General features: G+C 32.8%; 1 protein-coding gene across 1 annotated transcript; it reads left to right on the top strand.

The window, feature by feature from the left end:
- Positions 1–2,088: 2,088 nt before the first annotated feature.
- On the top strand, positions 2,089–9,490 carry LOC143603106 (uncharacterized). The gene is made up of 5 exons (XM_077080014.1): positions 2,089–2,615; positions 6,835–6,871; positions 7,666–7,902; positions 8,041–8,088; positions 9,048–9,490. Exons 1-5 carry the CDS (start codon positions 2,305–2,307, stop codon positions 9,486–9,488), a joined length of 1,074 nt encoding a protein of 357 aa, XP_076936129.1. The 5' UTR covers positions 2,089–2,304; the 3' UTR covers positions 9,489–9,490.
- Positions 9,491–12,869: the final 3,379 nt, after the last annotated feature.

Here is a 12,869-nt window from a genome sequence, read left to right as displayed (position 1 = left end):
AGTCTCATAAATATTACGTAATGAAGCATTATCCAATACTTTTGTTCATTATTTGCCAAATAATTAGCATATTATTTAATGAACAAAAGAACATGTTTTGGATCAAAATAAATGGCGCATATTGATTATCATATTTTTAATTTAATAGTTAGATAAACTCTTCAACGTTCAAAGAAAGAAAAAGATAAACTCTTTAAAGTTGTGACAATAATAGTATACTTGTCTTGTCTTTTAATACTTTTGTGTTTGGTGTATTGGTTGTGTCCCCCGACGTTTAACTTTTTTGTGTCCTCAAGACAATCAATACATACAAAACGGAATAGTTTTTCTTTATATTTTCTATATTTTTAAAGTTAATAAAACAATAGATACAATAACTTTTACTTTTATACACGTGTGCATATGTATACAAATATATATTTATAATTATTCACCATTTCCTAAAAGCAATTGCTCATTCTTGATTTAACTCCATGTCTCGATTTGAACTCATTGCATGTATTTTTTTTTTCACACATTTTGTTTCTCAAAGAAATAACCATGTGTCATTTCCCATATTCTTTACTTTTTTATGTTTGGATTCTTTAAATAAATAATAATGTATGTAGAATGTAGATCGTAAATAAGTAAGTAATAAAGCTACAATTAAAATTTTCTTTTTATCATGTTTTATGGTATGCAACATTTGTCCACATTTTAAAATATATATTACCAGTTTACCACCAACTAAATGCGAAGAAAAATATTCAGGGTTTATGACTTTATGGTATGCTTTAACAACGCAATTTGTAAATAAAAAATCATCTGACATGTTATAATTACCATAATTGTTTATTAAACAATGCATAATTACTGATTTAAATAAACAAAACATGGTTATAACTTGTATGAAAGGAAATAAACTGCTAATGTTATTATTTGTCAAATTTATGAGGATACAGGGTATGCATGTACGACAATGGCGTTTTGAATCGGTTGACATTCGGCAGTAAAACTTAAGTTACCAGGGCCCACTGCATCAAACGTCTTTGGGTATTGGAGCCAACTGGACCCACAAAACATGTTGCTCAGGTACATTTATTGGCAAAAGGTCATCCAAACCCATAGTTACAGACAACGTTGATGATCTAGCCCGTCATCAAATGTAAGGGAAACTAACTCGCTGCTTGAAAGCCCATTTGTTGTAAATTTTTTGTCTCGCACATGACATTTTGTCACGAATAAACTCAAACTCATGGTCTCCCTTAAAGAAGGTTACCGGGGGAATTAATATGATAAAATGTGGGATCGTTATCAGCAAATTCGTTAGTTGAGATCGGTAACCCTCAAAAGATGACTGTTGGCATAATAAATACCAATACACTTTATTTTTTCATTGATACATAATGGATCATTTCATTTCGTCTACCAAACACTATCTGATCCTTACCCAAACTTCTCACCTTATAAGACTTAATTTGTTTTTTTTAACATATTTTGGAACTAACCCAATAACTGAGTGAGTCTTTCTAAGACGAGATGTTAACCATGCATCCATACTGATTTTGATGTTCCAAGTCTGACTCACCCAAAAACATCATAAAAAACAGTGATTTTGTATCATTCAAAATCTTGGCTAATTGATCAAAGTGGGTAGTTACAGTAGACCCATTAAAGGAAACTCCATCACCGTAGGAAAACCTATTAAGCCAGGTTTCAAACTTAAGACTATAAGATCTCAAGCATTAACTGTTACAATATGATAAGACGCATTTCCCCTAAGACCGTTCTTTGTGAGCGTCAAAGAGGAGGGCAAAGGGGCAGTTTCAAATGGCCGGCAAGGGTTGAGGCAGCGGGGCTAGACCGGGCGACATAGGTGATTTGTGGTGGGGCCCTTTCCAATTTTTCACTCTCTCTCTCTCTCACACACACATGGATGATAAAGAGACTTTAAATTACAATGGGACGTTATGAAGAATGACTTCGAAACACCGTTTCCTACGTGACGATAATATGTGGGAGTTACGAAGGCCCTTTTCCGGGGGTGGGGATAGTCTATCAATGAATCATTATACCTCACTTCTTTCAACTTATATTATGTCCCCACCTCTCTCTCTCTCTCTCTCTCTCTCTCTCTCTCTCTCTCGTCTATACACACACGCATCGCATATATACATATCCATCTCTCCCGTTCCAAGAAACCTTTAAAAACCCAACTCAAATTACTACTTAAAGTCACGAGTACATGTAAAAATAAAACATAACCACACATGCATTCATGAATATAACAACTTGCACCAACTATCTTATTATCCGGGGTGGTGAATGGGTTGCATCATCTCTCATCTTGCTAACAAGTTTGCATTCTTCCCACCATCTCCACCAACCTACCAGATCACCACACGTGACGATGGCAAGACGGTGGCTGTCTACACCTCCTCCGCCGTGCCTCTTGATGACGGGCTTGATGTGTTGTTACTAGACACTAAAAGTGGTAACAAGATTGTAGCTTTTTATTTAAAGAACCCTTATGCAAGACTCACCTTGTTGTATTCTCATGGCAATGCTGCTGACTTGGGTCAACTGTTTGACTTGTTTGTCCAACTCAAAGCTAATCTTAGAGTCAATATTATGGGGTTAGTTTTCTTCTTCTTCTTCTTCTTCAAATTTATGATTTTAACAGTTTTTTTTTTATCAAGTTTTATAATTTTGATGTGCATTTTCTTCTCTAGTTCTTTAATATTTACTCCATCCGTCCCATTATAATTGCCTCACATTTTCTTTTTTATTTGTCCCATTACAAGTGTCCACTTTTAAAATTTATTAGCAAATTTCCAAGTTTACCCTTAAACACACACAACTAACATTAATAAACAATATTTATAGACCCACCTTTCAATGACATTATTGTCATCTGGTAAGAAAAAAAATAATTATTCAATCTACCTTAAACTTTGTATTTTTCAAATGTGGACACTTATAATGAGACGGATGGAGTACTTTTTAGGGGAAACTCTATACAAAACATTAAGAATTAAAGTTTTTTTCATTCTTAAAAAATAATATTATTATTCTCTCTTTAAATTAATAAAATAGATTTTAATAACATTAACTTGCACATGTGTAAGTTGTCACCTACACATTAGGTAAATAATAATAAAAAAAAGGCTAAAAACATATAAATATATTAGTTTAATAGTGTTTTATGTGAACCCATGAACCATTAATAAAAAAATTAAATGATATGGAATTTTTTTTTTAAATATTCTTAATAGCTTAGTATGTTGGTAATCTTAATCTTCATGGATTTTCTTTGAATGATATAATATAAGGTGAATGGAATAAAGATAAAAGACGATAAAGATTAGATAATATATTAAATGATTAATTTATTGTTAGGAGATAGTTACTAGAGTTAGAGATAAAGTGTAATGTTTATCATGTGTTCGAGTTTTATTAAGAATTAGAGTTGAAGTAGAAAACGAGTTTTGATTAGTATAAATAGAGATATGATTTTGATCTTAATAATATTAAAAGAGTCTTGTCCCGAAGTTGGGTCACAAAACCCGATTGTTATTTTGTGTGCTCAACTAAGTTCAACATTCTTTTTGTATATGTAATTGTGACATGTGTTTTTTGTGTGTATGTTTAAGCACTAAAAAGTATAAATTTTGAATGATTTTGATTTCGTTTATATTTTTCTTTGGACTTGTATCGATACGGATGCATTAAACAGTTGTAAGTGTGAATTGTCCTTCTCGCGTGAGAGTTGGTGAATTGCACACACTTCCCCCTTTTCTGCCAAAGTTATTACCTTTCTTTTCTCTCTAGGTTACGTGCACCTTTTTGTGTTAAAAAGTTACAACATTTTAAGGTTTTTTGTTGCCATAGTCTAAAAATTGTTAGTCACAATATTTACTTAGCATTTTCTATGTTTAATTCTTTGTGAACATAATCATTTATCCATACAAAATTATTGATTTTGTTGTCATAGTTCACACTTTATGTTTCCATTATGTTCCAATGTTAGTGGCCTATTTTCTTTTTTCCTTTTCAAGTTTTGTTGCTTGTTTAAATAGTGTATTCCCATGATTAAAAGAAAAATAATTGACATTATAATGATATATATGATGATTGTGCCAGTAACCGACGTTTGCCATAAATTTCACATGTTTTTGGTATTTTAAACAAGTAAATATCTACTTATTTTCTAATAAAATAAAATAAAATAACTAGGGACACATGTCACTAGTAGATTCATTCTTAATCAAAATTTTCCGCTCAAACTATTTTCCTATATTTTAATAAAAACACTTACTTATGCCGGTGTAATCAAAACATATCAATCCATCATTTAATCAAATAACTAATTACCTAAATTATAAAGATTAAAAATATGCAGGTATTGATGTCAGCATAATAAAAATACTTGTATATTTAATGAAATCATATCTATCTTTTTTTATTAAATCAAATTTTAATCACTTTTAGTGTAGGAAATGAATATGGTAAATTAATGAATGATTTTTATAAGTCTAAGAAAATAAAAACAAGAAGAAATTAAGAATGAATAACAATTTTATTCTCACGTATTCATTCAACCTTTATGGATTCAAGGAGTTCTCATCCATCTTTTTCAAATCTGTAAACAAAAGCGTGTTTTTGTCATGCTAATTTTATATATGATGTTCTCTTTTTATGTCATTTATAATGAAATATCTTATCATCTTTTGTTAAAATTCATTATTGCATAAAAAAATATAATTGCAACTTATAAAATTAGCATGTGCATCTTTTTCGTGATTGCGAAAAAATTGCGTGAGAATACATCACGTATTCGTATGAATATTTCATTAAAAAATATAATTTGAACTGATAAAACCATTTAATTTGATAAAATATATTTTTTAATTTAATCATTTAATTTTATATAGTTTAATCAATTTTTCCGTATATCACACGAGTTCTAAAGCTAATAATTAATATGCATATTTGAGATTTTCATTTTGTAAAATAAAAGCAAAGTATAATAAGGGTAGAAACAAAAGTAAAGTTAAAAAGGGAAAGCTCTTAAGCATGCTTTTTTCAAGTTTTCACTTTTATTTATTTTTGCCTATAAAGTCATTAGTTTTCACTGACCACTGGTCAGTTACCCGAATAAAGGCGCAAAAAACCATGAATTTGCTTATGAATTTTGATATAGACAGTGGTCTTTCCGTAGGGTGCTATCCTGCCAAATGGGCAATGGGGCCATAAAATTTCCAAACATTCTTTTTTATCCTTCATATTTATTTATTTATTTATTTTTTCATGTTAAAACTTCATAAAAGACTAAAGGTTTGAGCTTTTTATCAAATAACTTGAAATTTTGCATTATATATTCTGTAATCAGTGGCGAACCCAGGAATTTTCGTTAATGGGCTCACCATTTTTCGGTTTTCAAATTTCTCAAAGCTCACTATTAAAACTTCTGGTCCCATTAGGTAGGATCAGGTTATAAACACAATACAATACGATATCATAACGAAATATAACAAGAAAACACGATGCTAATCTAAGAATCAACTATTCAAGTATAAAAAGTACAAAATAAACAAAAGGTTTAAGCCTTTTAGGATTTGTTGAAGGATTGAGATAGAATTAGGACTTTTCAAGGATTATTGGAGATGAACAGATGTTACGGGGTGGTCGACGGATTTATGGTGCCAGAGGATGGAAGAAGAGGATGATGGTAAGATTTTGGGGAAGGCTTGAAGAAAAGAGGTTGATGAATGAGTAAAGCTGTAAAGGGGTATTTTTTTTAGGATAAAACCCTAGTAAAAGTGAAAAAGAAAAAAAATTGGAAGAAAAACGCAACAGGGGTGACTCGAACCTGGGTTCTTTTAGAACAGACAAACAAAGGAAGTTAAAGGAATAATGATTTACCACTAGACCAACTCTTAACTTGTTAACATGGGTTCACCTCTAAAACTCTTATGAGCTCACTAAAATTTTTTCTATATCGTCTCTACGAAAATTTAAAAACCGTTGGGTGCCCGTGCACCCGAGGGTTCCTTAGTAGGTCCGCCGCTGTATGTAATTAGTTGATGTTTGGACTTAGGCCATGTGTTATAAGACACTCTCTATCATTCATCACGTCAGTGTTACTTTAGTTTTCCCTGCTTCACTCAACCCATGTTATATATACCTCGTTCTTCACAATTTTCATTTATTAATATTAATAAAATACAAATATATACATACATGTATACACACACATATACAAAGTGTGAGAGAGACTCAAATGAGCCGCGTGACCATCCTTATTTCCGCCTTGTCACGTGTTACCATTGGCATGCCAGTGTGTTGTTTCAGTGAGCTCACGCTAACCACATGGGTAGGCTCCGGGAACCATACCCTGCAGCCTAAACTAAATTTTTGCATTTTTAAGTAACAAATAATCAGCTTGGTTGTTTGGATAAACTAATTATGATTCTGCTTTTGTCATTGCTCTGGCTTAAAGTAAATCTTATTTGTTTTCAATTATTTATATTGGCTTTTGAACCGATTAGACAGGTGACACTATACTTGTCTTTAATTGCATACAAAACTGTCTTTATTTGCTTGCAACATTTTCTTCTATTCTCTAGTCTTTTCATAAACAGTGGTAATGCACTTCCTAAAAATTTGGCTTTTTTAAAAGTTTTAGGCTAATTTTGATTATTGCTAATTAATTACGGTACAACTTGATAATCAAAAGTTAGCTAGTGACAGTCAATTTGTGAGTATGAGAGTTCAATTTGGCTTCTTCTTTTGCCCATTTAAAGGTGTCATACAATGATTGATGTTTGCATATGTTTTGTTTTTTTTAAACAGGTATGATTACTCGGGCTACGGGGCGTCTACCGGCAAGGTATTAAAATTGGAATTTTGCTTTCGGGTTTCAATTAATTCAAGAAAGCGTGGAACAAAATAAATCATTCGATTTTTCAATGTCAAAAACTTTTAAATAAAAGAATACGATTGAAATGCAATGTTTACAAAATTCAATTTTTTTTATATACGTGACCAAGATATTTACAGACTCTATATATGTATACGACATGCATAGACCTACATATGTGTAGATAAACGATTAAAAATTATAAAAACATTTACACAAATTAGTTTGATAGTTTTTTTATGCCCATGACGTACACATTTTTTTCATTCGGTTCTCACATTAATTTAGTATTTTTAATGAAGTTCACCTGTCCTACACACACACTTATATATTATTTATTTATTTATAAAATATATGTAATTAACACTCTAGACAAATCTCAATCAGTCTCGGATATGAGAGATGCTGGGACTTCATAAAGAATTTCCGACCTTAGACACCATCAACACGTTTTGACGCACTTACAATTAAGCTTGCCTGGGTAATGGGTCGGGGTAATCCAAGGATGGGTGACCTAGAGGGTCTCTCCTCCTTGGCAGCCAAAAACAAACTGGCAAAACGGACTATATTGGTTGGTATATTTGAAGGCCCGAAAGTTGCACATCATATCTATAAGCTTTGTATGGTTGAATGATCTATATAGTAGTGTAGCTACTTGAAAACAAAGTGACAAATATTGTAGTTTCAAAGTTCAAACTTCATATGTTATTCAACTATTTTTTGCATAAAAGTTGAAAATAATTTGCATTGTCTTTGTTTTACAGCCAAGTGAGAATAATACATATGCAGACATAGAGGCAGTATACGAGTGTCTTCAAGTGGAGTATGGAGTTAGCCAGGAAGACTTAATTTTGTATGGACAATCAGTTGGAAGTGGGCCTACGCTGCACTTGGCTGCTAAGCTGCCGAGGTTAAGAGGAGTGGTTCTTCATAGTGCCATTCTTTCTGGCCTTCGTGTCGTTTGTCATGTCAAGTGCACGCTTTGCTTTGATATATACAAGGTGAGAGATTACTCAACCCCTTTACTTTTGTTAGCATTTTAGTTTGCAAAAAGTGGATTTAATGTTGAAATGTTGGTAGCATACGTTTTCAAGTCACATTCAATAATGGCATATATTTGTTGGTGGCATATTTTGCAGAATGTTAACAAGATTCGGAAGGTGAAATGCCCCACGCTTGTAATACATGTAAGCTTTTTTTCCTTTATATCAATAAATCTTGAAAAATGCCGTTTTAGCACAGGCAGCTGGATGGTAAAGGCTTTTAACCTTTTGTGGAAAACATGAGTTCAAATCTGAACCCTGACATGGGATAAATTATTTATAGGTGTAGTTTAAAGGTAGTCGCCCGTTCTAAAAAAAATAAAAAAAATCTTGAATATTGTCATTATTAGTAGAGTTTTTGTTGTTGCATTGATTCCTTTAGCCATATTTTATGTCATATAGATAATTACACTTTACATGTAACAAAAAAGTGTCATGTAGTCGGGCCTCGGTGGAAATAATCTCTTTATCCATTGGGATACACATATAGTAGGGGTGCGCATGAGTCAAATTTGGGCTCATACCGAATCTAAAACCAAAAATTCGGTTTTTATATTTTGAAAACTGTTTTGTGTTTTGGATTTCGCTTTCGGCTCAATTTCATCTTTTTAGGGCTTTAATTTGGTCTAAAAGTTTTTAAGCCGAGAAAACAATTGGCCCAAAATAATTAGTTTAGGCCTAACTCTTTTTGTTAAATAATTATTAATCAATTTTTATACATTTAGACTAATATACTTTGTTACACTATTTATCAAATTCCTATTACTTAGCATTCAAATTAAAATTCAAACCCAAACACTAAGTTCAGTTCGATTTTTCAGCTTTAATTACTACATGCAAAAACGAAACCAAACCGAAAACTTGATTTTTCGAAAACATAAAATCACACCGTTGATTTTTGTTAGGGTTATGTTATTCTTGGCTTGGGTTTTCTGTTATAAATTGGTTTTTTCCGATCTTTCTGAGACATTACCGATTGCTATGATATGAGTGGATTTTACTGGATACGTCTGTCTGTTTGTTTGCTTGTTTTAAAACAAAGCAGAGTGATTTCTTGCTTGATATGTTATTTCACATTGTTTCTTGATGAAAACAAACGACAGGGAACCGAAGACGATGTAGTGAACTGGCGACATGGTAATGAACTATGGAAAATGGCTAAGGACCCATACGAGCCGTTATGGATCAAAGGAGGTGGCCACTGCAACCTAGAACTATACCCCGAGTACATCCACCACTTTTCTCGGTTCATCCATGAAATGGAAACCATCACCACAAAGACCCAACTCTCAAAGATCAAGGCCACTCTCCGCTTACCAAAGAAATCAACCCACAACACTCAGTCTTGTTGTATAAAACCCAAGCTGCCCGAGTGTTTAAAATGTGCAAGACCTCGCTGCCCGAAATGCTCAAGTTGTTTAAAAGCAAACTGTTGTATACTTAACTGGAAATGCTCAGAAGTGAAGTTACCAAAATGCCTTGCTTGTTTGAGATTTGGATGCTTCAAGTGTTCATGCAACTGTTTAAAGTGTTCATGTTGGTGATATAGAGGACACTGGATAAAATGTAGCTTAAGTGTTTGTATAGATTCGTTGTCTTTTAAAAAACTTGGGGTCATCTTGATATTTAATTTCACGGAAAAATGTTGTTTCGGTTTTCTGGTCTTAGTTATTTTATGGATTGGTTTTCAGTTTTACATTTGAGCTTAATATGCGCGGGTCTTAAGAAATAAACCAAAACAGTAATATAATCTTTAATTACTTTATTATTTTATTAACTAAAAACAACACATTTTTTTGTCATATCAATTTTCAAGTGTTAACTTAAAATGAAAACTTCAGATTATTAAATAAAAAAAAAATTAAAAGTACGTACAAATAAGAAAATGACATAAAAAGTTTGATGAAATAAAATGACTACAAAGTTGAAAGTTTCACACGGAATGGGATCAGGCCTCGAGTTTAGACCCGGTTTTGTATTGGGTGCATGGATGGGCTTCACGCCTTGGCCTGATAAAAAATAGAAAACAGCTACTTGTACTTGTGAATCAAGTATTTTTTTTGGAGTTTGTTTCATATATATAAAACTAGAATGTTCGTTATGCGCGTTGCGCGGAGAACATGGCAACATACCCAAATATCAAAACGCATATATATAAAAGTATCGTAACAATTTATTACTTTGACACAACAAAAAAACACTTCGAGTATTGACACCGTACCAACACTCAACGAAACTTATATATTTCGTTGCGAATAAAACTCTTTTAACAACGTGATGTAGATAAAAAAAGGCAATACAGCTAACTTAAAAGTGTCGTCTCGAAATTTTATAAACAACATGGTTTAAACGTCATAACTCATAAATGATTAAATAACTTAAATGTATAAAAAATAATAACAAAAGGCTATGTGGTCAAAAACAATATACAACAAATATTAAAGCATTAATTGAAATCATTAAATCTTTATGGGGCTAAGGTTTACATATGAAAAAAGCTAAAGGTATAACTTGACAATTACCAAATTACACTGTAGCAATTAGTTTTTCAATTATATATTATATAACTAGATTAGATATGGTGTAATACATGTGCTATACTCCTATGTGTTAGAATGAAAAAAAGCCCATGTTTCAAATGATAAGAGCTATTTAAAGAGCGTCTATACACAATAAACTAGACGAGTGCTCGCATGATGTAGTGGGAAACGTGAACTTTGGTAATCATATTACAACTTTTTGTGCGTTCTTTGTTGGTTTGAAACCATTCAAACCGGTCGTTGGTTTGATTTTACAGATGAGTTTTTTTCTTTAACTTTTGGTCAGCCGATTTCAATTTTCAACGAATTTTGGTTTTCGACGAAAAAATAACGTTACTAACAATTTGTAAGGCCCCGTTACCGGTGCCTCACATTTGGACGTTGGATTTACTCATAAACGCAGTTCTAGAAATCAGAGTTAATAAAAACATACGCGAAATATAAAACTTAAACCATTCGTTACAAACATCCATATTTTTGTCTTTTAAAACATAACTTAAATTAAAGAATAAAACATCATAGCAAAATCCTCAGATGTCAGCTTCGTCCAACTCTGCCATGTGTCCTCCTCAAGCTAACTGCCTCATTCTACTCACCTGCGTGCATACTAAAAATCAGCTACACTGAGTGAGTTCTAGTTAATACAATCAACATACAATACGTTCTTATACTACATACTTGTCCTTCTTTACTTTCTTTCATACATACGTAAGTATATACTTTCATTCTTACTTTCATATTTTCTTTTTTTCATACTTCATATTTTATCTTTCTTTACATACATACTTATACATTTTAAAGAGCCTTTCGTCCTATAACCTCACAGATATTATTAGGGTCTGCCACCCTTAAAGAGCCTTTCGTCATATAACCTCACAGATATTATTAGGGTCTGTCACCCTTCTTCACAGACATTATTAGGGTCTGCCACCCTTCTTCACAGATATTATTAGGAACTGCCACTCTTTACCGTCAATTCCTTCATATCATACTTTCCTTTTCATTTATATATTTTGCATACTTTCTTTCATAATCATATTCTATAACGTACATACTTCATACATACAATATATATATAATCACATCATCTAACTATCTCCTGATAGTACACGCAATATCGAAGATCGTTCATGTACCGTCAAGCATTCTTTTATAACATTCACATATATCATAATATGCATACACTTACCACTTAAGGTAAGTGTATTAACTGATCACATCGAGTATGCACACAGCACCGAAAACATAACAAGGAATGGGGCTAGAAACTCACCTGGATCCGGTTGCGCTCGCCGTTAATCGTAATTCCTTTCTTTAACTTGGCTCGGCTAACTGTTATATATATATTGTTAATTAACCTTCTACTTTATTAAGTTGGTATTTAAGTTAACCAACATGATTCTAAGTTGGGCTTGTTTATTTTAGTTCATGATGATGGGTTAACTTATCCTATATTAGACATGGACTTAACATTTATGGGTTTAGTCAATTCAGGCCCAACTGTTCACTTTCTGGCCCAACAGAGGACTGGGATGACCGAGAACTCGTCCGTTGACCGAGAACTCGTCCGTTGACCGAGAACCTTGGTTCTTGACCGAGAACCCTCTTGGCCGAGAACCCTTCTTGGCCGAGAACTCTTGGTGACTACATGTTTGACCGAGAACCATACGGTTGACCAAGAATTTTCCATTTGGCCGAATCTCAGGTCTGGTGATCCCTGTTCATATTTTTCTTATCCACAAATCATTTTTAGGCTAAAAAAAACGATTAACGACTCAAAACCACACCTTTAATCACCTACAACTTAACCTCCTAAACCGTTCTACATCCGTTAGTATTTCCTTATCAAGATCCAACCCTTTTTAGGTATAAAGTTTAAACCTTTATCCCGTTTTAGGTCTAAAGCTTAAAGCTTTATCGGTTTTAAACCCATTTTAGCTAGATCCCTAGCTAATGAATAGATTAAGTCCACTTTTGTCATCAAGTTTGCAACTTTATGAGACATCTAGACCCGATCTACTCTAGGGTTAAGTTTCATGGCAAAACGTTCATGAAAATGTGACCTTTAAACGTAAAGAACATACCTTTATATGGTTATTAGGTCACGGCTAGCTTGTTATGAAGTATTGATCTTGTATCTAGCTTGTATCCCATAGATTTATCAATAAAAGGTTTGATTTTTGATCTCGGTTTTCCTTGCTCTAGCTTGCGGCCGAAATGGAAGGGTTGGGTGTGAGTTATGGAGGTGTAGAGAGAATGAGATGGATAAGATGGATGGAAATGGAAAGATTGAGGGTTTAAGGGGTATTTATACTCCCTTAAGCCCATGGACCTAAGGCCAATCTTTCCTTTCTAGTCCATGATTAATCCACTAATCTAGGCTAC

Source organism: Bidens hawaiensis, unplaced genomic scaffold (genome assembly GCF_021521415.1).
Source record: "Bidens hawaiensis isolate Kalapana, Puna unplaced genomic scaffold, B.hawaiensis_p1.1 tig00001961_1, whole genome shotgun sequence".
Classification (NCBI taxonomy): Eukaryota; Viridiplantae; Streptophyta; class Magnoliopsida; order Asterales; family Asteraceae; genus Bidens; species Bidens hawaiensis.
The sequence above is the reverse complement of the archived record's forward strand: the minus strand, read 5'-3'. Positions and strand labels throughout refer to the sequence as shown.

Excerpts from the sequence above, each read along its gene's own strand:
- LOC143603106 (XM_077080014.1), top strand. The coding sequence starts at position 2,305 with ATGGGTTGCATCATCTCTCATCTTGCTAACAAGTTTGCATTCTTCCCA. Across the intron at positions 2,616-6,834 it reads CTTAGAGTCAATATTATGGG|GTATGATTACTCGGGCTACG; the intron begins GTTAGTTTTCTT and ends TTTTTTAAACAG. Across the intron at positions 7,903-8,040 it reads TTTGCTTTGATATATACAAG|AATGTTAACAAGATTCGGAA; the intron begins GTGAGAGATTAC and ends CATATTTTGCAG.